The 26,011-nt window shown below is 44.9% G+C and overlaps 1 protein-coding gene across 9 annotated transcripts in view; it reads right to left on the reverse strand.

Moving 5' to 3' along the window:
- Positions 1 to 936: 936 nt before the first annotated feature.
- Positions 937 to 26,011, reverse strand: part of adgrb3 (adhesion G protein-coupled receptor B3) — a 110,596-nt gene continuing 85,521 nt past the window's right edge. For 5 of the 9 annotated variants that reach the window (XM_047602554.1, XM_047602552.1, XM_047602558.1 and 2 more), the window contains 15 exons: positions 20,200 to 20,326; positions 19,204 to 19,307; positions 18,973 to 19,075; positions 12,559 to 12,709; positions 10,738 to 10,807; positions 10,265 to 10,331; positions 8,711 to 8,814; positions 8,305 to 8,403; positions 7,907 to 8,078; positions 7,618 to 7,713; positions 6,813 to 6,852; positions 4,600 to 5,279; positions 4,412 to 4,447; positions 3,410 to 3,514; positions 937 to 1,971 (listed from right to left, as the gene is read on the reverse strand). In XM_047602554.1, coding sequence (XP_047458510.1) covers positions 1,783 to 1,971; positions 3,410 to 3,514; positions 4,412 to 4,447; positions 4,600 to 5,279; positions 6,813 to 6,852; positions 7,618 to 7,713; positions 7,907 to 8,078; positions 8,305 to 8,403; positions 8,711 to 8,814; positions 10,265 to 10,331; positions 10,738 to 10,807; positions 12,559 to 12,709; positions 18,973 to 19,075; positions 19,204 to 19,307; positions 20,200 to 20,326 — 2,143 coding nt within the window. In that variant the 3' untranslated portion in view covers positions 937 to 1,782. The remainder of the gene's footprint in view (positions 1,972 to 3,409; positions 3,515 to 4,411; positions 4,448 to 4,599; positions 5,280 to 6,812; positions 6,853 to 7,617; positions 7,714 to 7,906; positions 8,079 to 8,304; positions 8,404 to 8,710; positions 8,815 to 10,264; positions 10,332 to 10,737; positions 10,808 to 12,558; positions 12,710 to 18,972; positions 19,076 to 19,203; positions 19,308 to 20,199; positions 20,327 to 26,011) is intronic. The other 4 variants (XM_047602555.1, XM_047602556.1, XM_047602560.1 and 1 more) reach the window with 3 other exon arrangements.

A 26,011-nucleotide genomic window follows, 5' to 3' on the forward strand; every position in this document is an offset into this window, starting at 1 on the left:
TTAAAGGCACTGATTTTTATTAGACCCTAGCTCATTAATGTAGGGGGGAGGGGGAACCCTCTCACAGAGCCTGTAACAGGCAGCAGTACTGTATATAATTAACCTAATTATGTCTGGTAGTCTAAATTGAAATGCACCGTAAATTTAGACATTAACGTCTAGACTGAGCTCTGCATTTAATCATCTTGATTTATGTTGCGCTGACGTCAGAGTGCAGCTGAGTCCTCATTCAAACAAGCCCGTGTATAATATCTGGTTCCCCCTTTTTTCCCCTTCTTGCCCTCGTTCTTCATGGACGATGAAGATCTAAGGCCCTCCTCCTCCTCATTTTCTTCCACGTCTTCTTCCTCCTCCTCCTCCTCCAGCGGACCCCTGCTTCGGGTGCCAGCCACACTGGCAGCACCAGACAGAGCAAACAAGATTTTCCCCTAAGCCCTCACCGCCTCCTCCCATTAGCGCTCCGTCTCGAACCTGTCTGCCCGAGAAGACTGATCTTATCAGCTGAGTCTTCTGGAGCCACAGGGACCTATTAGGGGCTTTAAATGTTTCCTATCCAAATTCAGAAGTCGGATATAAGGGGAGGATTTATGTGGGGAGGCAGGATACTCGACAGAAAGAGCTTCAGTCAAGGTGAAGGTTTTCAAAGAGAGTGACTTATTTAGGGTTAAGAAAGGAAAATGAAAATCACAGTAAGGGACATAATGGAGGGAACATTTGTGACATGTTTCAGATGATCCGGTCTGTACTGAACAAAAAAACAAAAAACAGAAAATTTCTCCAGTTGTCCAACATTTCAATAATCAAACATTAAAATAATCAAGGTCCGCGACATAAACTTGACACAACCTCTGAAGCAGTACGAACATATTTCCTCTTTTATTTACATTCCTTTTCAAATGTTAACATTTTTCGCTATAACTTTTGATCGGGTTGGCATTTTTTTTTTTTTTTTTTAATTTACTTATTTATTTTTTTATATATTTTTTTTTCTCTCTTCTCATTAAAATAAATTGGCACGAGTAAAACATATGTAGACAAAAGTTTATTTACACCATACAACATTTTGTTTTTAAATATTTTATACAGAGCTGCAGATGAGAGAGCTTGCTGGGATCCTTCAAGCAGATTCTGCAGTATTAAAGTTGTGAAATATATTATTTATATAAAAGTGAGTATTATCTTTATTGCATTTAAAGCAATGAAGAATGTAGCTTGACAAACATTCATTTTAATATGACAGAAAAAATCCTCTTTGCCTCCCATGTTTTATATTATAAAGTAAAAAGTGTAGTAATGGCCAAACAGACTGTTATAAACTTTTTAAAAACCTGCATAAATATATACATTGTGCTCCCGGGTCCAGTTTTTATGAAATCAAAACTAGACCCGATGAAGCTGGGACGACATGGCATGTCACTTGCTTTGTGAGGTTTCATCTAGACAGATTATCTTTTTTTTTCTTTTCTTTTTTTTTCCCGCCAATTCCTCAACAGATAATTTGAAACACATGATGGTAAATATTGTACACCAGGCTGCCCCACACTAAGTACACTAGTGAGAATACAAAAAGTAACACTGATGTTTTTATCCCTTTTTTTTTTCTTCTTGTTTTTCTCTCTCACCAGTCCTTATATTGTATTGGCACATAATGTCCCTGCCACACTCGTATTATCCAGATATGTATGCCAAGGCTGTTAGAAAAGTCTGTTGCTTTATTCAGTGCAAAATACATCCCTTTCTCCTCCTTTTTTTCTAGTTTGCATTTTCCTCCTTCTTCGCCCTCTAGACTTCTGTTTGGAAGTCTCCCTCCTGGACATCTAAGGGTAAGTTGACACACTTTTCCCACTCTGCGGGCGTCATCTCCAGTGAGTCCTTGGTGTCAGATTCTAGTACATTCATAGTGGCGTAGTTCTGGTACTCACAGGCTGGATTGTAGCTCTCCCATGGGTTCTTGTTTGGCATTGCCTTGTCCTGTGAACATGGCCAGTGGGGTGTGATATTAGTGGCATGACATCCTCTGCGGCTCAACTGTTATTTTTCTTTTCAAAAAAAAAGAAATAAATAAAAAAGAAGTCGACTTTTCCAGTGAAGTCGCGTCATTCGAGGGGGCATTATATGAACTCCTACTCACTGCTAATTGAAAAGAATGGATTAATGCTGTGGAAGGCATCAAATAACAAAAGATAATGGCAGCGTATCAAACGTGAACATGCTTACGCTAGTATCATGGAGTCGTAGCAGGACTGTGTTTTCCCCAAGCTCCGAAACTGGCACAGTATATGGGCTGCATGTGTGAGCAATTCATCTGAATGTGCTCTCATTGACAGTCCTAAAGACACTATTGCAAATAAGGGAGAGGAGCTGCTCCCGTTCAGGGAATATAAAATGGATACTAATGTCTGTAGCCAGCTCTGCAGCAGATTCATTTAGGGAAAAAAAAAAAGGAAATAGAAAAAAGGAAAGAGGGGGAGTGAAAATACACCGCACTTATCTTTTTCTATACAAAATAACTTACACTGGTAGCTGAGCAACTGGCCTCAAATTGCATTGTACTGTAGGGGGCAATTGAAATATGAGCGAAAAGGGATTATATGCAGCCAAGAGACTACTCCGCGGCTGACATTGTCTAATAGCCTGGCCGCGTTCGGTCACGACGCACGATTCCTGTTGGTTGCACTCGATATAAGAAAATAATGCGGCTCGCCTGAGACAGATGGATAAAGCTCGACATCCCCATTGTCTACCGCTCCAGCCAGGTGTGGAGACAGATGGTGAGACGTTTGATTTGCGGCAAGGTCGGGAAGGATTCTCAGAATTAGTCCGACTTTGAGATCAGGAGTGTGGCAGAGAAAAGTTTCCCAGCCGCACGCACGCACACACTCACACAGCCGCTGCTGTAAGGTAATATTTGTATAGATGCTGATAGATTAAATAATTCGCCATGCATTAATGGGAAATTAAAAAAAAAATAATGATGGGGTTGCTAGGTAGATAAATGTGCATGTAAATAAAAGTGCATTCATGGCCTTGCATTGGGATGGATGCACTCTGCTGCAACGAGATCACCAAAGGTCCCACTTCACTGCTGACACTGGCCTTGTGGAGAAAATGCTTTTAAAGAGGGCAGCTCCTTAACTCACCCCTCACCAGCTGCTGGCTGCTTCACTATATATGTATATATAGGAAGGTTTGTGTCTACATGTATAGCTGTATAACCATTCATTTGCACAATCACACGTTGTGTGTCCTGCAGGAAATCTAAATGTCTGGTATCTGGATGTTGCTTTCTCTCTCTTTCGCTCTCTCTCTCTCTCGCTCTCTCTCTCTCTCTCTCTCGCTCGCGCTCTCTCTCTCTCTCTCTCTCTCTCTAATTGGCTGACAGACACCCCCCTGGTTTCCTGTTACTCACCATGCTGCCCATATTTGGTATGTCTCGAAATCGGTCCAGGGTTTGAAATTTCTGATTCAGTTCCTGGAACAGCTCCATGTGTCTTTTCCTGGTGTGCATGACTTTCTGCAATGGCAAGGGTTTTTTCTTTGGTATTGACAGCCAATAATGCAAATGCATCTTCCTCTCCACCCGCTTCCCTCCCCACCACCCCCCACCCCCCCACCCCACTCCCTTCAACTCTGATCAATTTGTCAGTGTGGTTTGCTTATAGGCCAGGTTTGAAACAAATCTACCGGACGCTGCATATATATAGTATATACACGGGTGGCTGCCAAAATAAAGGAAAGACCGAGATAATTAAAGTTATAGGACACTCAAAGTCTAAACATAATTCTTTAGTGATACATTGCCTCGTTTAGGGTTTTGTCGGTGTAAGGGAAACTCCTATAATCAAACCTTGGCACGCAGCATCCATTTCGAGCACTGGAGTCCATCTACTCTGCAGCAGAAAGCCCAAAAAGCTTGCGGATGCCTCCCGCTTCCTTTATTTTGACAGAGCTTACGGTATATATGCAGCAGAGCCTGGGTTAACAGTGCAAAGGTAATGCTAAAACCTGCCATAGGGGGGGTTGGATGTGTGTTTGCAAGCCAATATAATCACTGCTGAAACCAGTGGTAAAATCAGATGTGAAATGTGCAAATGACTTTGAAAGCATACATTTTTGGAAATCAACGTACAGCTAATGGATGTAGGAGATGGAGGAGGACAGGATGTGGATGGGAACTGTTGCCCCGTTTGTCAGTTGACAGCCTTGCTTTTACCTTAACTACACAGCATGTCAGTAAATCTTGTCGAGCCAAGGCTGTGTAACTCCAATAAGCTTAAGAGGCACAACAAGTACTAATAAATCAAATGACAAACTGCAAAAAATAGCTTATCTCTGCATAAAAGAATGAATTAAAAAAAATAAATGCTCAGATGCATGTGCAATGGAGAGAAACGCCTCTTTTCATACGTACCTCAAAGTCCAGATCAGAATACCGCGACTTTCTTCTCTGTAAAAATAAAACATGAAAGGTATTAATGTAAAAAACAAAAAAGAAGGCATCGTCTTAAGAAGATATAAATGCGTGCGGCACATTTTAAGATGTGAGGTGCACGTGGCAGCTCTGTGTCGCCTGCGTTTGATCGACAAGGGAATATGTACCTCGAGAGAGCTCATAGATATTGTGGACCCTGTCTCACTCCTAGAAAGCCCCGCAGACTCCTCCATCTCGGCGAGGAAGTTCTTAACGGCCGTGCGGGGTTCAAAGGGCAGGTTTTGCATCTGCTCCGGAGCGCTAGGATACTGCTGCTCCAGGTTCACATTCATGTGGTCCAAGCCTGACGGGCTGATGTTGAAGTCGGGGCTCATCTTGTAATGCATTAGCCTCTCGTGTGGCAGCGTATCCATAGTGATGTTCATCTTGGTGTCGTCTTTCAGGAGGGTGGGCATGTTCCCCGACCCCGACACCGCCGCCGCCGAGGCGCGAGGCATGACTATGTAGTCCGTCTCCATCATCTGGCCCTGCGCCGAGTGGCCCTCCATGTCGTGGCCGCCCATGTCCTGGTCGCTCTGGCGCATGGCGTCGTCGGTGCACAGGTAGACGGTGCGGCGCATCTCGGCGTTGCTGTCGGCCATGCACTGCTCTTTCAGCTCGCTCACTCCCATCGGCATGTGCAGGGCCGAGGGCTGCTGGATAATCACTTTGGAGATGATGTTGCCAGGCAACGTGGAGTAGTTGAGGCCCTCGGGGGCCTTCTCATCCTCCTCATCATTGAGGGAAATGCGGGAGAGGGTGCCAGTTATGGTGGCGGCGCGACAAGAGCCCATGTCTTTGTGGAGTGCTGCGGGGCAGGGTGATACAAGGATTAGTTTCTCGGTAATGAAAGTGGTGTCACAGTTTGTCTGAGATTATCCAGCATATGACTAAAGGAGCAAGATAATTCAAATCAATATGAAGGAATGCTCAAAGGGATTTGTGCTGCAGAAGGAAAACTGTAATGGCAGGATAAATAACTGTGAATATGTACTGTGTGACATTACACCAAACACAAACATCACACGCTGGAGTCTCCGGAGACCGTTACTGTAAATAAGCTAGTATGGCTTCATCCTCTCCCCGAAGTCCCCGCTGCTATACGCTATCTAGCATCCTAGCGCTAATGCAGAGATTGGTGATGACCTTGTAGTGCACCAAATATTCTACCAAGAAACGACACTTATCTATTCCGAAACACCTTCTGGTTATAACAACACCCGATCCTCTCCACTGAGCAGTTTAATCATAGCCTCATGAATCCCAAGGAATTATGTGGTCTGCTCACAAAAGGACTTCAAGGACAATATAAGAACAGCAAACAAGCCGCAATATTTCTGTTTGAGACTGATTTAATGCCCAGTGTGGACACGGATAAAAACAGTCTGGCGTTCATACTGAAGACTCCCTTCGATCAAAGTTTACACTTGTATTCTGCAGGGTGACGCTGCAGAATATTACCTCCGCCGCTGATAATAACCCCAGCTTGTAAACAACCATCTTAAACTCTGCGAGCCCACAGAGCAATCTGCAAAGTGCATTTCTGTCCCGACTGCAGCCCTGCTTCAGTCTGAACCTGGTCATGATTTATAAATGACACATGTCTGCGCTGCTCTTTTTTTAGTTTGTGTATCGACTGTGTCCACTTTAGTTTTACAAGGCCGCGCGGCGTGAAGCAGCGCGGGTCAGAAGGAGCCAGACGACCCTTTTCATCTCTTAACAAGCTGAGAGGTTCTGAATAATGGTCGGCGTGGTAATTCCCTGCAGATCCATTAAGGATGTGCTCTCCATTGTTTTGGAAGGGATTTGAGAAAGATGGGCCTCTGGGCTCTATTAGTTGCCACCACTGGTTACATGAGGGACAACTTGCACAGTATCTTAGGTACATTCATTCACAACTGTTTTAATAAATCATTCACGGAACCAGACACAGTCTACCAACTGTTAATACAGCACAAGAGTACAAAATCATACAGAGCGCTATAAAGTAAATGAAATAAAAATACTCCCCAAGTCAGACATATGGCAACTTTTCTGCGTTAATAAAAAGAATACATTTGCATAACGCCAAAGGATGAGAAAAGCTACTGCTATTCCCGTTTATTGCAGTCAGTTAAAACCGAAAAGTAAAGCGAATCCAACAGCTCTCTTTATGCTGTTTTGTTCTCAGATTAAAGTCAGTGTTTTGGTAACTGTGAAAAAACTCCTGTGGGGATTGCTGGTTGTTACATAACCCGAGCTATTTTTTATTTTTTTTTACCATCTAACCTCTTTTGGGCTTTTGTCTTTTAACATGTAAGGCAGGGAGAGTCTTGTTAATAAGGCGCCATCTGTTCCGTACCTGATCGGCAGGCGATGTCCACGTCTTTCTCGAAATCCGTCTGGAGGTGGAGAGGACAGTCAAATGGTTAGACATAAAAATCTGCAATAGCCAGATCTGAATTTGGATTTTTTTTTTTTTTTAAATTTCCAATAGAAGAAGTTACAGCTATCAACGAAAAAAGTGTGTTAAAAGGCGTCAACTGCAGTGGCCGGGAAACGTTTTGAGCTCGCGCGCTAATGATTGCATTCAACCAGGGGGCCCTGACACCATTCTGCTGTCGCGAAAACTATTTCACTCTGAGGGGCATTAGAATACTAATGGAAGATCATTGCTATGATGTGCCAGTGGCGTCGTCGGCGTCGCGCTAGATGAACAGACTGGCGCGCCATTTCAAGGGTCAGGCAGGAGGACGGTGTTCTATTTCCCTGAGAGAGGAAATGAGAGGGGCGCGCGGCAAACACGGACGGGAAGTTCAATCAAACCGAAAATAAAGGATCGTGCTTAGGGTCCAAGAAAACCAAAGGGAGCTGAGGCCATTCATCAGAGGGCCGAGCGTCCACCCCGCATGTAATTATAGCTTTACAAAAGCGTTTTGTAGAAAATTATAAACCTATGGGAGATTCATAGTTTAGAGGCCGTGAAACAAAAAAATGAAAAAAACGAATGATAACAATAAAAAACGCATGAAGCGCACAAGTTAAATTAGGGTTAGTGGGCAATAAGCGGGTGTGCATGAGTATTATAAATAACCAGGGAACATTGGGTGTGCTGAAAATTACAGAGCATCTAACGGTAGCAGATAACGGGGGGTAACTGTGCCTACCATTATCTGAGCATGCCCATTAGGGAAGGTTCCTGTGGCGTCGCCGCTGATTGGATCTTGGCAGTTTCTGAGCCGACATCTGAAAGCGTCCTGGACCTAAGCAGAGGAGGAATCGGGGTTGAAAATCCATTGTCGTTGTGTAGTCTAGTCCTCTGCCAAGTTATGAAACTGAAAATTGCACCGTGAAGACCTGAACACATTCTGTGTTTTTAATAAAAGAACAGGTGTTGAGTTTGATTTTCAAATGCATCAAAAGTGAAAATGGAGACACACTTAAAGCATCGTCTACCTCTCTCCGTAGGATGCAGTGCACCATCACGATGACGAAGCCCTGCAGCGAGTCAAAGACTGCGAAGAGGATCTGAAACAGGATGGAGCGCTTGTCTGTCATGGCGAGCACAGCAGACATCCAGGTCAGAGCCAGCAGAGGTAGGACGACACAGGAGCTCCACAGGGACGCCCTGATAGGGGAGGGGAGGGGAGAGGAAGGGTCGCGCAGGGGAAACAAAAGCAGGCGGACTGATCACATGTCGAGCGTAAAATCTCCAACGTATCCCTGCGCTGCGGGTTTGATGTACTGTGCGTGTAAGGAGCGCAGGGTGAATATGCAGCGGAGGGCCGCGACTCGGCCACAGGGGCTCCCCGCAGCATCGTCTTATTGATTCACAGACACTGACAGGCACTTACATTGCATTGCTAGCTGTAGTTGCTGATAAAGCAGTTGTTGATACAACACCACATTTGGCACACTTGAGAGTCAGTCCTGTATGCGGCTCACTCATCTGTCTGTGGGACATAGAGACAACATCATGACAAGCAACGCTTACAGCCACAAACCTGAATTTCAAACCTCCCCGTCATATCAGCAACAGCAGTGGCGGACAATGTGTGGGCGTTTTTAATGATTTTCGTCTTGGACTGATTCTGCCAAAGAGATGCGTCGCTCCCGAGAGAGAGCTGACCTCTTTATGTTTATGCCTCTAATTTCTAGAAAAGGAGGTCTAAATCTCCATATGTATGTACAAAAAAAAATCTAAAGTATATGTATATTTTTGCATGGATGAAGAAGTTAAGAAGAAAAGTAGGTACTAACAAGGATGTGCTGTCATACCCTGCTCGATGCTTCAGCTTCTTGTCCAGAATGCCGTCTCTGGACACGAGTTTGTTAAAGACTAAGATGCCGATCACCATGTTGACCTGAAACAAAAAGGAATATTTGCCTTCAACGGACCAACCGCAACGGGATGACATCCAAACCCGTATTTAATATAGCATTTCATTTCCCATCCTGACATTCTCCATGGATAGCCACTGATTGATGGCATTATTCCACTGCCGCCCCCCCTCTTCCTCTCTATCTACACTGAGCTTTGACCTCTAGCTTCTATTGTTTGTTCTTCTTTGTGACATTTCAGCCACTGGATGAGGCGCGCTCTGCGCACTCAGCCCCGGCGCAACCGCCTTAAGAAAAGATGCCTCCTGACAAGGAGCACTAGTCTTCTCAAAGGCACCTTCTCCTATTATTAGCGGAAGACGCGGGGAGCGTTACAGTAGCCGAGTAGAACGCTCTTTTAGCACATTTCCAATCCCTGCAGCTGAGATAAAGAGCTCATTAAGTATTTATGCACTGGGTGAGTACATTTGGGCGAGTTTTTATATTCAACAACCCCTCGTTTCTGAGAGACGTTTGATTGTTATGTTTCCGTATCAACGCGGCGATAGCGGCGTTCTCGCCGCGTGCTCCTGCCCTCTTTGCTGTGGCTTCCTCTGAAGCCGAAAAACCCCTGCACAGCAAGACTTCGCGTCTCCGTGTCACCGTTGCTCCAACTGAATCGTTTAGTAATGCGCTGCATATCAGAGATAATTTCAAATCTCACCGGAGAGCAGAAGTTTTGACAACGAAAAATATTGTGATATATTAGAGTCCTCTGTCCCTCCGTCGCCGCCGATTTGCATAATCACATCCTTTGTGTAGTTTCCTCTGTACAACTATGTAAATACTAGATGATTACACTGCCACAGTATATTAGATTTTGGACAAATCTAATGCATAAATACTTAATAACCTCAAAGCTACATGGAGAACCATTATGGGAAATGAAAGGAAATCTTTCAAGCACGTTGCCGGATGGGACGCTCATTACTTTGTCTTGTTAGACACTATAAGTTTTGCTTCAGCCACGGTTTCTTTTGGCCCACGGTTTTTCAAATAATGTAAAGATTTTGTTTGTTTGTTTGTTTCAGTAAATCATATGTCTTCAACGGGGGTCCACGACCCCTGGGGGTCTGCGGAGGTACTGCAGAGGGGTCGCAAAACCTTTGATTGATTAGACATTTTTTATGTATTATTTAAATTCCCGGCTCACAAATTTAAATGCCTTTAAATACCCATTATCACTAATCCAACATATTTTAGTAAAGGGACAAGGGATAGCTTAAAACTGAATGGAAAATGATAATGTGTATTTATAAATAGCACATATAATTAATCTGTCCATCAGTTTGGGGTCCTTGGCCTGAAAAAGACCCCTGCTCTAAATGTTTCCATTTCACTTACACAGATATATATACATATACACAGCACATATAAGCCAAAAAATAATAATAATAATAATAAAAAATGGACACTTGTGACGTGGAGACGTACCAGAACAACAGCAGCTGCGGGTCCAACAAAGGCATACAGGAGCCCACCCTCCAAAGAGAGCCAACAGCTGCAGGGAATAGCGGGGGGAAAAAAACAAAACAAAAACAGTTAACTCCCACTAGGGCATTAACATTCGAGTTAATGGTGCACACCAGCGTACAATTGTATTCTCCTCAATTGTCAGGGGAGAAGTGCCATATGCTGGAACTCCATATCCAAAGTTTCACAGAGGTAATAAAATGCTGAAGAGATTCTAAGCAGTGCTTATGCGTTCGGTATCCAGCAGGGACACAGCTCGCATGAAATTGGGGTCTTGCTGCGCTATTTTGAAATTTGATTGGGATCATGGGACTTTGTTTATGGTCTTATTCTGGAGAAAAAAGCCACTACAAACGCATTTAATCATTACTCCTAAGTGTCACCATGAACCCACTGCGCGCTGTGCTGAACAGAAGATGTGAAAGAAAACTTACTATAAGGGCGTCCCGTAGCCTTTTGTTTTGGTGAATCCCATTGAAACTGCAACAACTAAAGCTGGTAATCCTTTAAAAGAGAAAACAATCAATGGTTATCCGGCGGTTCTAGTCGCTTGTCAGAGCCGAGAGCATAAACCCACTTCAAACGCGGAGAAAGTCAGCCGCCGAGCCTCGCAGTCATTAAACAAAGTGCAACTAGATTGATTCTATTAGTAGGCGCAGTACGAGACTGCACAGGCATCTGAGAGTATATGATCATCTGTATGCATTTCAATCAGCGTATTGTGCGGCGCTGCATTTTGAAGAGAGCAGACTTGCGAGAAGGATTTGACAAAATGGCAGCAGGGCATCGAGTCCAGGAATTTCATCAGCGCACTGTAAGAAATTTCACCACCCTCCACACCTTTTTTTATAAGAAGGGTTTCTGCTGTATGGCTCCTCATTATGGATTGGTGTAATTGATTCGGTCCTCACTACCGTGTGCTCAGAATATTAACGTGTTGTTGTTTTTTGTTTTTTTTTTTGGTTTTGTTTTGTTTTTTTCCTCCCTTCTCGGAGCGACGCAGGCAGGTGCTATTGATGTAATCAGTTTCCTGGAGGCACGAGGCGAAGACCCCGTGGCCATCCAGTGCCTCTCCGCAGTGCTGGAGAGGTAAAGAGTGCCGAGTGTACGCAAGCATGTCATAAATCACAGCGCAGGGCGAGAGCCCGGCGGAGATGCCGCACTTCAAACAGCGCGAGACGACAGGTAGCGTGTGCTGCGTGACGCTCTTTAAAGCGCTTCACAAAACGTGGAAGATTACATTTGATCATTACGCGGGGAAGAAATGGCATCTACAGCCGGTGCTATGATGGATATTTCACTGCCATGCAACAAGTAATGGTGTTTTTTTTTTTTTTTTGTAATCATCAAATTATCTGTTAAGGCAGTTTTTTTTTTTTTTTTTGAGATCGACATGATTGTAAAACAGCCTTTGTCCATTTTTTTTCTTTTTTTCTTTCTTTTCTTTTTTTTTTTTGCAGCAAGCAGTGGCACCGCAATGACTAAGAGAGCCTTGTTTGTTGCTAGGTAACAAGAAGAATGAGTGTGGGCTCTTTCATAATCAAATTGATTTTTTTCTTTTTTTTTTAAAGAGAGATTTCTAGTAGTCTGTAAGAAAGAACAGTTTGGGATTCAGGTTGACATTTATCGAATGAACAGAAATCGTGATACAGATACATTTTACCTGCAGGTCTTTATTGACAGTTTTTATTTTTTTATCTTTTTGCCACTGGATGTGGTTAACATCCGTCACACTGCAGATCATAAATATATCACGTTGCTACCTGTATTTACAGGTTAACAATGATTGGACACTATGAGGCATTTCGAGATGTGTGTCATCCTGCAGCACATTCTTGAGCAGCTACATGCATTCGGTTCGTCGTAGCTCTGCAAACTGTCCATTCTCACAGACTCTCAGATTAAACGTATTCTGCTGCAGTGTACTGTAAACGCCTGGCGCGCAACCCTGTTTTTTTAGACATAAGGTCACTGCAACCTGCTACTGGAGAGCAGCACCAGTCTGTCTCTGCCCCCCCTCCCCCCTCCTCCACACACAAAAGGGAGGAGGGGTATCAGGGGGGGGGGCGCAAAAGAATCACAACAAAGCGACTGACGGGACCGAGACCTAGCTGCCCCACAGAGAGGACGAGCGAGCGAACGGGGGAAAGCTGCTCTGTAAGCCGTCTCCGCCTGCTACGCTGTGAGAAAATGGCAGCTGCGAGGTAATGATGGGAGATAATGGGGAGGTTTAGGGAAACATGCTGCTTGCTTACCCCAGCCCAGGCACAGAAAGCGCTTGCGGATGAGCCTGGTCCGAACCTTGCCCGTCACAGCCATGTAGCTCTGCCAGGCCTCCGTGAGGACCCAGCAGAAGGATGCCAGGAAGAAGAAGTGCAGAAAGGCTGTCGTCATGATGCAGACGCCCTATTGATTCGAGACAAAAAAAAAAAGAAAAAGGCACAGAAAGACATTGGCGACGGCTTCAAACTGAGCCCCACATTTTCCAGAAATGCAGCTAATATGAAAAATAAAAACCCACAGCTGCGTAAGAAACCGCAGACTCCATGAGACTCCATTTCTTGTAAAGCAAAAGGCTCCCTGCGGGTACACATCAGTCATATTGATATTTCTATATTTCCTTGCGGCGGCATTTTGCCCGTCCAGACCATCCACAGAACCGCGCGCAGTGAATGAAACAAAGCATCAGTTTGAACAAGGAACAGGGGTTGGCGATAGTAGCTGAGATCAGAGCCGGGCTGCTAGCCGACACAGGGAGCCGTGGCGTAGCATTCCTCTGCACTCACCCACATTAGTATGCTGGGGATCCCACCTGGAGGCATGTGAGCCAAGGTCAACTGTTTTACACAGACATGAGGGGGGGAGAAAAATACACAGCACCAGCTAAATGATGCACGGCGCACGTGTCAGAGGAAGCAGATTGCGTTCAGACTTGACGACACCGGCCTCAGCTTCATTAGCCCGTCCATCTTTGTTTCGCGGAAAACCGTCGCCAAATGGGATTGTTTAGCGGAGGATTAGAAATAAGGGAGAATCCTTGAGAATCTTGTCAAGTGAGGAGAGATTAAACTTTTTACTTCGGTTTAGGGTTGCTTGCACTGTGAGGCTGCAGTAATCGGAGCGATTCAGTACAAAGAGTACATCATCCCGTCCCTGGGTGTCCACGGCGCGCTGTGAGATCTCCCGTACGCTTTACATCCCCGCTGAGTAAGCCGCTCTCAACCTAGCCGTCCCCCGTCGTGTTCATGGGGTTCACACGAGACAATAATCCCGCATTACTTCATTCCGTGGGAAATTCAGATTTAACTGTGCGCGTGAGGGATATTAATCACAAAATTGTGGATTCGTTCGACGTTTTCTTTTTCAAAAATTACTTAAATGCAATATTCTCATTTTGTTTTCCTATGTCTGAATTGGCTTCAAAGTTTTTTCAAACTCATTTTTAATTCAGCATCTCTTTCACATCTGTCAGTTTGGATTCGACCAAGTTAGTACTAAATGGTCAGAGCTACGTTAGCAAAGTGTAACGTTTAGTCCGTTTTGACAGGTTCCATCTGTTGACTAATCAGCAGCGAGCCAGTTTACACATTTTCTGTTGCTCAAGGGCTAAATTCCAGCCCCATAAATGTGCCTGCATCTGCCTCTATTTTATCAGGTGGTTTTTAATATATACATATAATATAAAAAAAATGCTTTGTGCTTATAAGACGTGAATGCGGCACAGGTTAAGGGGAAAATGTTCCTGCTTTGCTGAGACTGACATTGGAGCTAAGATTGCCGCATTCATCAAAGCAACACAAATAAATCACAACACGTGACGCTCCCTTGACACCTGGCCACCTGCTCGTGTGGTAATTACAGGTGTGTAAAGAAGTGCTTTTATATAAATCACGAATACCCCTTCCTGTGAATGTTTGTTTGATGAGCAGGAACTAGCATTTATGTGCCTCCTTCTCAAATATCACTTCCTTTTTCACTAAAGATTTACGAATTCAGTGACCATGTTAGCACGGCGATGTGCCGTTAGCGTTTACCATGGCTTAAATACAAGCAGGACCCATGCGGGGCAATTATAAGAAAGTAAGAAAGTATAACAATGTCTTTCAGTAAGGGACACTTGGTTGAAGGGGGAGAGTCTTGTGCTGTCCAAGGTGCTGAAAATAGAGTCTTCCTTGTTTCCTGGAAACAGGTCACACGCAACGTCATATGTTTCACGGTTCACTTGGACGCCTGTGCCACTCGGCGTCATTAGTACTCTAAAGTGAAAACATTTGAAAACGCAGACACATGCGCGGTGCGGATGTGACTGACAGCAGCGACTCGACGCGGGCGCTCACAAATGCACGCGAAAAAAATAAATAAATTTAAAAGAAAAAACGAGATTGAAACCTAGAGTTCACGCTGCCCTTTAGAAAGGCAAATGCCGGGAGATGTTGAGCGCACTGTGTCAGTATCCATGGAAACAGAGGAGCTGAGGGAAGGGACCACATTAAAACGTGGCAGAGCTGATAGACGTGGAGGTACGGGTAGGTGCTGATGGGGGCGCGCGCTTCCAGCCAGCCTCCAGTGATGGCAGTTTAAGATGAGGGCCGGAAAAATTTAAAGGATTAGCCCGAGTTCAGCTGAAAGGTCTGGGGTCGAGCCGATGCGCTGTCAAATGCGAGGGAGCCAAATTGTCGTGGAGGCAAGAAAGACAAATTACTGGGGTGAAATGTGAAGAAGCGAGTTTAATGGGCATTATTTGTTTTTATTTACGGAGTCATCCACTGGCTGTATCACTTCCACTCCATTAGCAGTGTCTTCATAAATCGCGTTAAGCACTTAAAGCAATTAGTTTGATAAGGAAAAGCACAATAGCCGTACTGTATCTACAGTACAGAGGCTGACTTTTTATCTCGCCAGCTGCTCCGAATCATTGTAGGAGGAGGAGGCCGGTTGTTATTTGGACTGAAGCACCCCTCCTTCTGAATCAAGCAACAAGTGCGGCCGCTGCTTTACAGAGTAGGTGCTTGGGTGGAGGACATTAAAAACTCCAAAACAAGAAAGTGCTCGTGGTGGGGCGGCGAACCACGGAGAAAGAAAAGGGAGAGAGAGCGAGCGAAATAAAACCACGCTGAACAAAATGGACTGCTGTGAGAAAATGGCTCCTTCTGCTCCCCGTTGCGTGGATGTACCTCACAAGGGCGTAACGTGAACTCATCTTCCAGACACTTCCTGCCGTGACTTTGTCACGATACATAGCTCTCCTAAGACTCCAAACAACGCATCCAATTATACACTCAGACGTAACTCTGCTGCCGTGTGTGCAGGTATGAGCTGAATGCAGATACGTAGTGTATGTAATGCATCCTGTTTCAATATGGTTCAATTCCAATTACAACTGGAGGGAAAGGATCAATTAAATCAGATCTTGATCAACGTTGCAGATCTTGATCACGCCTGCGTTCGTAGAAGAAAATAAGTCTTTCTTTGTTTTAATTAACTCAAGCTGGTCCTACTTGAACACTTTCACTATACAGTGCTGCGTTAAGTTCCCAGCTTCGAATTTGTCCTTTTTCTTGCCGGCTTATGGCAGCTTTTATAAGGCCATCTGTGCTCACGCGAAACACGCGGCATTCAAACAAAAGGTGACAACTTCTGCAGACACATTGCATAAAGTTGTTCTTATTCCAGCGGGCTGCGGAAAAACCTTGACCACCTCCCACCTAATGTTTTTTTTGGTTTGTTTGTTTTTCGTTATCCCCCCTCATTACAGTGTGAACGTTTTGCCAAATTCCATCCGCCTCGGCCAAACCGGTAGCCTCTACCCCTCTTTGTTTTGTCTTCCTCCTTTCTATAGAATGAGGCGAGCGACGACAAAGGACAAAGGGACAGGGAGCAGACAGCCAAAGGTGACTCACTGACTTCCTGCTCCTGGAGGACAGCTCCTCAGCAAAGAGATGATTTCTATTAGGTGATGAGCAACTCTGAATCCGCAAACAGTGGAGCCAATTATATGCACTTCTTACAGGAGATGGAGGAAAAACAAGTGAGGCAGTGTCAGGCAGCGTGGCAATTAAACCCACACAGGGACTGTGTTTTCTCCTCTCGCTGGCCCACCACTCAAACGCTAGGCTGCTACGGTATGTCTGATCAAACACATGAAATATTTCTCAAATATTATTACAACCGGTTGTTTGATACGGAACAAGCTGACAGCTATATTCAATACGTTGCCTGGGAAGTTTCACACACACAGCGGCGTGGAGCGCGGATTGTTTGCTTGCTGAGGCGTCCAATTAAATCTAAAATCCTTAGGGTTTAATTGAAATGCTCGACAAACCATGGTGCGGCGTTCTTTCGGCTTTTTGTGTGTTTATTTTTGAAAAAAATAATTACATTTTCTTGCTTGTGAAGTAAGCAAAAACAATAGCTTAATTGGGGTTGGGGTCAGGGTTAGGGTTGTGTGCATGTGTTCTTTCCGCCTGATAAATGTCTGTCCAATTACCACGCTCCTTCTAAATTACCGCCGCTCCAGTACGCTCACAAGCTAGTTGCTGATACTGTGTCTTGCCAAATGGCTGAAGGATGCTAAAGTTTTCGACAAAACTGATAATGCTCTGCAGGTCTCACTCCACACGGAGTCGCTTGATCAACTGTTAATATGAAAAGGTATCGATTCGCGCGGCTCTAATCCCCGGCGCTAATAACAACGTCGGCCCGTCACGAACGCATTTGTCGATACCGCCGCAGTTTAAGGGAAAACTAAATGACATCTTCCAGTGTTTCGGCGGATTTTCTGAAAAGCACCTAATCTCTCTGCAGATTTCGTGGACAGATATCCAATTAGGCGCATGCAGAGAGAGAGAGAGAGAGAGAGAGAGAGAGAGAGGGAGAGTTCCATGTTAAGTTGTGTTCCTTGTGATCAAGACAGGAGATGACTGGATTAAATCTGACAAGGCTTCAAATCAGCTCAGCTTAAAAAAAAAAAAGGCCCTGAAGCATTGTGAAATCATAGCCTTGGCTATTACAGTGGGCCACATATGTAAGGGCGAGCTAGGAAACAGATGACGATAAAAGAAGAACGCGTGTGGATGTTTATTTTCTTTGCGTGTTGAGAAGCAATTGAGCTGGTCCACATTTCATCCATGGTGGTCTAAAATGAGCCTCAACTGTTTCCAGGCTCATCTGCTCATAGAGTCCTATGTTATACCTGTAGACCGAGTGTAAATGGCTCTGTTGTGCCAACGAATGCATTCCTAATGACAGAATACCCTCGCAGCTCTTACATTTTTCTGCAAGTGTTTAAGGGCTTTTGGCTCTAATTTAGAGGTAATGTTGATCTACAATTCCCCAATGTCCGAAATGTTAAAAGACCAGCTTGTTAGCGGGCCAAAAAACTAAGGAGAACAGATTAATGAGGAGAAGCAATGGGAGATAATGAGATGAGGAGGAGAAGGGAAAAAAAAAAAGAAAGTGGCATGTCCCTTGCTAAAGGTAAAGACACAGAGAAAACGGTTACACAATGAAATGTCTGTAATCGGATGTGTCATTCTGAAGCGCTGCCAAATGACTGAGAAGGGCATCTGTGTGGGCAGCTTGTAAATCCCAACTACTTTTTGCCAAACAATCTTTTACATTAGCCGTTTGTTTACTGGCCAGTTACGGCTCTGGCTGTGGGGGGGTGGGGGCTGGGAGGTGGGGGGGGGAGTGGTGCGTTTTACTGGAAGCGGTCCTTCGTTTTTTTGCTTCTTTACAGCAGTTGTCCTTTTGAGTCCTGCTGTGGCTGGATCTGAGGTTCGGCTCTGAGTGACATCTGAACAAAAACCGCTTCACATCTCCCTCTGATGGTCCGGAGTCAGTAAAGCACAATGCACACGAAATCCAAGGGCTGATTATTGATCATTTCAACCGACCGAGTTGGGCCGCGCATCCCGGCGTGCGTCTGACTGTCGCGGCGTGTTAATGATTTTGCAGCTTCGCTTGAACCCCAGGAACGAGACTCGCTCCCATATTTCGTCTCCGAGCGATCCGGCTCTCACTTCATTTGGTTTCCTTTACAGCCTCCTACTTTTAATTGCCATTAAATGCCATCTCTGTTTCCCTGCCAACGTATTTGGGTTGTCTCAAGTTTAACTGAGGACAATGTTGCACCTGAGTAAAGACCACTGGTGCTGTGCCAATGCAGAGTAGATGCACATCTTTTGGAGGCATTAGGAACAATTTATTATCCATTTGGATTGAATGCGAAGGGCGAAACCCAACATGGAAAAGAATAATTTACTTAAAGTGTCAGTAATCTAGCTGTTATGTCATGTTATATACTCTCAAAGACGGAGCTAATATCTGGCATTCAAAAGGTGATGTTCTGCAGATTAGGGGTTTGGCGAATGAGGCCCTGACTGGCTGTTGATTCACACCTTTAAAAGACAAACTGACAGGGAACATATAGCCGAGATGGAGCCACTGATTTATTGCTTCAATATATTGTGCACGAAAAAACTGCACACGGCGTCTGTTAGAACACGACGCAAAGCCAACCAAAACAGACGAAAGCACCGCCGAACACGGACAAGGCCGCGGTTAAGTGTCACTTAGATCTTTTCCGATGCGCCATTATCCTGAATCAAATTCCGCTGGAGTGCCACACTTTGTAAACCGTGCCCAATAAATCCTTAAACGACACTTACGACATTGTGGGTCTGCGTTTGTCCGACGAGGATCAATATGTTCGAGCAGATTATAGATAAGCAGAAGTTGAGCAGGATGATGGATCGCTCCGAGCGGATGTATCTGAGGAGAAAGCAAAAGCAAAACCGACGAGTTTAGTTCTTCAAGCTCCCAAGCAGTGGCAGTTTGTTTGTTTGTTTGTTTGTTTTTCAAATGATCCCGCTGCTGTATTAATAAAGTGTTGCAATTACCTCCACAGCACAGCGTAGATCACTGCCAACGTGATCAAGGCGAGGCAGGACAGACCACAGCCAACTATCAGTGTCACAGATGGGACCCCTGAGTACTCCATGGTCTGTGGAGAAGACAGAGCAAGACAAACCGGTCAGTGGGGAGGGGGTGGGGGGAGGGTTTGGACATGCTGGACAGTATCAGAGAGAGGAAACCAATCACAAACAACCACCACCACCACCAATCTGAACAGTCCATAGTGAATTCCTTAATTTACTGTGTGGCTTGAGGTGCATGCGTGGGCTTACAGGTTGTAACGTTCCACCTATTGTACATTGCATTACACACACACACATAAAAAGGCTGAAGGATTAAGGGCAGCAGCCATATTTGAAGTCATGTGAGCCGGCCAATCACAGGCTTTAGCCATAAATATGGTTCCACTTAGAACACAGTCAATCCAAATGTAGACTATGGTTCTGCTGCTGCACGATTCAGGTGACAGATTTCCCCCTTATCCAACAGAGGCCAGGGTGTAAGTAATCTGTGTTCTCAGGCTTAATTAGAAGTGACAGGCTTCTGTTTCCTTTCTACAGTGTTACAGTCTAAATTCAACACATGAGCTCAAAACGTGGCCGAAACAATCCCACCTACACGCCATGTCAGTGTCTTTCGACTGGGGCGAGAGGCAGAAAATCTGAATGCAAATGCAAAACTTTCATCTTTAGGTTCTGAAGAAACGTGCATTAGGCTGATGAGGGGGACACACAAGCATGCACACACCCTCAGCGTGCATGCCCTTACACTCAGTTACCCAAATCTATGCACGAACTAGAAAATCTCCCTTTACAGCTCAAATACTATTTAAGGGGATTAGCACGGCAAAGATTCAATTTCCATTCTCTCCAGCACACACACACACATGCACACACACACACACACACACACACGAACACACAGCTTTGCTCCTTTACCTATAAAGCCCACACTGAATAACAAATCAATAGCCTACTTACTATTTCTCTTGGTTGCTGAGCCAAAATGGCGAAGGTAGATACACGATCACATAAGCATTTTGTATGGGATGCATCTGTGAGCACCGTTTTACATCCTTTTGTGGACCAGGCTCCCCAAGAATCGTTCCTGCAAAGGAGGAGGCAGAGGCAATTAGATGTTGTTGTTCTTTTCTTTCTTGCTTTTTTTTTTTTTTTTTTTTTTTTTAATTCCAGCGGTGGCACGACTTCACTGGACGCGTCGACATCGCTTCCTATCGGCTTTTATTATTATTATTATCATTACTGCTATCGTTTAACCGTAGAGGCGGATCGAGAGTAGACTGTGTGGACGTCTATTTTTTTAAAAAAAGGAAAAGAAAAGAAAGAAAAGAAAAGAAAAAGAAAGAAAGAAAATCGGACAGACAAATCGACGCGGCTCTTGTGTGGCTACGAGCAGCGTTTCAGCTGGAGCGGAGAGAGAGGCAGAGACGCGGAGGAGGGGGAGGACGCACGGAGCTGTCCAAGCAGACCGGTGCTGATTGATTCGCTATACGCAGATAAACACCAACTATATCAAAACACAATTATCCCCCCATAACACTTGCGATAAAAGCGTTTGTGTTTACCTGAACGCCTCTCTGCGCAATTTCTAGTCCTCTAGATATTTCCTTCAACCGAATGTATTCCTGTTTTTTTCCTCTTTCCTCTCAGAGCTCCTGCTTTTCCTTTTTTTTCCTCCTCTTTCGGTTATTCCCCCCTCAGCTGTTTTAATTAGCAGCTTGTGAATGCTTCCTTAGGGGGATTTTCACCCTGGAAACGGTGGACAGCATCAGATTGATACTCGGTTTCTCTCTGCTGGCGTGGAAAGGGGGGGTGGAGGGGGGGAGGTTGATACAGTGGGAAAATAAACGCACGTTGGCGCAGGATCTGCTTGTACCGCTTCGGGTCTAGCGGTGTGCCGGGAATAAATTGTGTTTTGGGGTTATTCTTGAAAACCTTCCTTTTTTTTTTACCCCCCCTCACACCAAAGTTGTCGCTGCACTGTGCGAAGCTTTCAGCTAAGAAAACACACACACACACGGCAGGAGCGATACCACCCCGCGGAGGAAGCGCAAATGGTTGCAGCCAGTCCCTCACTTCACACCACTCGTAGGTGAAATGAAAGGAGCGTCTCTTTACCATTTCTCATTCGCCCTCAACTCATTTTTTTTTTTTTTTTGTCTTCAGAAATCCCCATTTATTAAACATCCCATTGTCCAAACTTTATTGACACCCCTGAATGTTTCCAGATCAAATCGCCGCAGCGATAAGCCGATAGCTATTAATTAAGATTCGTGTCACAAAGCAAACACTTGTTGTGCGGCCCCCACTCTTCGTGGCATCCTCTCATGACAAATAAGGCAAAACAAGATGCATACGCCGCTGATTTAGGACGATAGGCGGCTGGCTGTTGATTTGTGTGAGCAGCAGTGTATATATATATGTGTGTGCGTGTGTGTGCGCGCTGCGCGAGGCAATCCTGCTTTGTCATTGGATCAATATGGCAGCAATATTTATTATTCCTGGAAGGGGCCGCGGAGCCAGTTGCAAATTTCCAACCGGTCCTCGGAGCTGTCTGTGCACAGCAATAAAACGATAAATGAACCTTCACCATGTCCCCCCCTCCTCCCCACCTCCACCTCCACCTCTTCCTCCTCCTCCACCACCTCCTCATCTCTTCTCTTAACTGGGCTATGACTGTCATGTGTACACAATTGATTCATGTTCCTATCCACGCAAACAAGCCAGCTGAAGGGCTCACATTCTGCGGCTCGACAGGCATAAGGCTAAACCGCTCAGAGAGAGGGTGGTTTCTTGGAAAGGCATTAGTTTAATTTGATATAGAAACTATATTAAACAGTTGGAACTCGATGCAACAATTGTGCTAATGTCTAGTCATTATGAACTCACCAAATAAAGTTCATACGCTCTAATGGAGTGGAGGGAATATCTCATAGAGGAGCCAGCTGGAGCCCTGAGTCACATCTTAAAAGACTAGCGTGTTCTTCTAATTTAAATTCCAGAGCATTTCTTCAATGTCTTCCTGAGTGGCTATTAGAAACTTAAGTTTGGAGGCCACACTGACATGAATGTGAACCGCACAGACATGAAACAACACAGCAACACCACTTCAGGGCATACAAATGAAATGAATGTGAACATAAGGCTTTAAATCCGTGCATGTATTCAAGTAATTGTGGTCCATTAATAAGCTGTTTCTGATTAAAGCTTGAAGCTCTTTAAATTGACTTTCCAGCTTTGCATAAGTGGTGACTAACTTGCAAGATCCCGCTATTGAAATTAACGTTAATATCTGAGATTAAGTTTGGGTAAATATTTGAAGGAGTTGCAGAGCACGGCGTACTTTAAAGTGACTACAAAGGTCCTTCTGTGCACTGTTACACTACATACAATGTGAAGGCAAGCAACATTTCACTGCTAGAAAAAAACACATGCACATGCTTCACTGGATGTGCAGGCTTATCATTGTTTGTGATACTCCCTACAGGACACGGATATGTGAAGCCGACTGGTGGCCCCGCGAGTGCCACATCCTTCACACACCTCCCCACTTGAGATCACCCTTTGAGCGGGACGCCGCTGCACTCTCGAAGCCCCAGCGTGTCACATCCAGATGCGGGCCCAGTCTCCGGCGCGCACTTCCCGCCGACGTGACAGACTGATATCATATCCTGCTCCTTGATAACTTTGGGATGAATCCGCGGCTCCCCCCCTCCCCTCCCGGTGAGGACGCAATCCTCGACACGATCTGCTCCCATAACTTTTGACTTTCTCAGTGTTTGCTTCCCCCTTTGTGCCAGAGGGATGAAGCTGACAGGAGGAGCGGTCCCTGACTGGGGATTTATGTACTTCACGTTTGATGCGTTGTCTGACCTTATCGGGGCTCGGTGGCCCTAGAATACAAAATGCCCCCCAGAGAAAGTGTCAGCGAGACTGATGACATGACATTCATCACGCAGCCTTTGCTGACCGCTTTCTATCCACGCAGTGATGAATTGACACCTTTTTTTCTTTTTTTTTTGCTCCAAAGCTTATGGAACTTGAAATTTGTGACAGAGCTCAATCGTGCTCCAATTTTTTTTATTTCATTATTATTTTTATGATTTTTTTTTGTTACATTTTCAGTTGGCAGGGTTTGACATAAATGACAGTATGAGTGACATAAAAAGACTCACAAAGTTTTAGACACATTTAGTATTAAAACCTTTCAGTGGAGCTGAAGCGGAGTTGCTTAACTCTGACAGGGCCGAGCCCCTCCAGCTATCTTGTTTCAAAATCCATACATTATCCAGGTGTCCAGGCCTTCCTACTTTACTGCACGAGTCGAACGCCGAAGCTCTTCATCCCTCCAATTCGTTGAGCCACGTCGGCTAAATGACCAAGCTAAGCGCCAGTCTTTGCCCGCACGTCGGACGGCACACCATCACGGCTCATCATACACATCTCCGGGCAGCTACCACTTTAAATTCACTGCATGCTCACATTAGATTTGCCAGACGCTGTGATTGGGGCTTGAAGAGCGCCTCAGGCTACGCACTTTAGGCAATTTTATAAACTCTTGAAAGACTGGAACACAATGACAGGGCAGAGGAGGACAAGAGAGGGTTATTTCATCCGCCTTAGATCTTTTGCAATCCCTTGGCAATTTACATCAGCCCGTGGACCACATTGTGTTAACTGAATGAGGAGAAAAGAAAAATGGGTCGTATAATCGTATTAATTCCAAAGTGGTACCAAAAAAAAAATATCCAAAATGAGGCAAGGTGGAGAGTCTGCAGTTTGGATTTGTCATTTCATACATACAATGTTCCATTAGGTTTATTATCAGCTGAGGTTTAATGCATCCACTAGTGTCTGCATTTCATTCATTGTTAGATTAAATGAATAAATACTGCAAACTGAACGTTGAAATGCGGTTAAGTGAACAAATGTGGTTTCTGTTCTTCCATGTTCCTCTTTCGAAGATGCACACACATGCAGTGCATCAATAAATGCAAACAGAGTCTGACAAGAGCTCTCATTACACAAAGAACCAGCGTATAACAGCACCCTGACACTCGCTGCACTCATGTCCTACTTCGGTGTGTGCGTGTGATGTACCACAAATCACATCATGTGCACTCACGCACAAACATAACAAGACCGCCCACTGTCAACTAATGCATAGTTAGTGTCCTCATCAGTCCATCACGGGTCCTTGCTAGAGTGAAGCTTGGAATTACTGTAAACAACGCCCACGGTGTCGCTCCTTCCGCCCCGCCGACGTCCTTTAGCAGCACGCGGGGACCGTTTCAAAAGGAGCACAAACACACATCCCGAGCGGAGCCAGAAGTGCTTTAATTTCATTCTGAACGTATCCGCCAGAAACAAAGACGCTCCCGCCGCTGGAGAGATCTCTGTATCTGCTCCCATTCAAGAACGACACAGACAGAAACCTTCCCACATGGGCCCTGAATCCGATCTGATTGAGTCTGCGTCTCTTGGCGGGACTGCGACGTGGAAAAAAAATGTTTGACTTGCGCGGGTCTCAGATATATGGGAACGCTGAAGGAGCTCGACGTCGAAGTTGGAAAAATATTTGAGGCGAGATGCGCTTTCAAATAACTCAAACTCAGCCACGGCTTTGGCTGAAAGTTTAAGACGGAGGCGAGAATTCAGACTTCTAAATATACACCGATCAGTCGTAACATTATGACCAGCTTCCTAATTTTGCGTAGGCATCCCTTGTGCCTCAGTTGCAGCTCATCAGAGAGGGGAGGGGTCTCAGATGCTTGAACAGTCTGGGGTCTAGTGAATTTGGAGGCCAGGTCAACACATTGTGCTGTTTTTGTTTTTTTTTTAGCATTTTGGTACATGTCTATGTAACATCCACACAAATTCGAGATTCAAAAGTTTCCCAGAAGAACGTCGTAATATCACAAGCTGGTCAGTATTATTACTAAATTCTATGGCTGAACGATGTGTTTTATAACTACGTGAATAATTGAAACGGACGACGGGTTACAATCAGGTTGAGTACGATTGCAGATGACAAAGAGGCACCCTTTTTGTTAGTCCTTTGTTTAATTCAACACTCCTTGGAAGGAGTTCATGCGTCAAATTGCGCCGTGTGTTTGTAGAACACACCAGTAAAGCGAAGCCGGGCTAAGCTCGTCAAACCGTCTCTTTTCTGGTGCTGCGGCCCAGGTTTCTCTCGGTTCTCGGGCCTCGGAGCAGTTGCCAATGTTTGGGATTTGGCCTCGTTGGCTCGAATTCAGGATCTCCAGATGTGAGGCTGTGACAGCTGCTGTCACACCTTCACGTGTAAATGATTCATGGGCTCTGGTCCCTCTGCTTTCCCGGCGTACTCGTGTTATGAGCTGCATGACATATATAATTTTCGAACTACTTTTCCAGCGGCAGCTTTGAAAGGGCTGCTTTTCCATTGCGCCTCGAAACGTGCGCACTCTTTTCAAAAACTTTTCCATTACGAGTTTAATTCGTTACTTCTAAACGTGTCACACATTTCATTTTATATTCCGCGTTATTATTTAGTAAGTGGCTTTGTACGGTAAGCAGCAGAGTAAATCAGTTTTACTGCAGCAGTTACGGCGAATGCATCACACGTTTGGCCATAAAAACTGAAAACTAGTTAACGTACTTCACCATTAAAGCAAACAATATTTAATACCAACAAAAGAATTGTAGCCATAACCTGATTTATTAGCTCCCGAGTGCTTTCGCGAGGAAACGAAGAGACAAACCGAGAGGATGTAGATCTTAAAAAGATAGA

The sequence above is a fragment of the Mugil cephalus genome, chromosome 13 (assembly GCF_022458985.1).
Source record: "Mugil cephalus isolate CIBA_MC_2020 chromosome 13, CIBA_Mcephalus_1.1, whole genome shotgun sequence".
Lineage (NCBI taxonomy): Eukaryota > Metazoa > Chordata > Actinopteri > Mugiliformes > Mugilidae > Mugil > Mugil cephalus.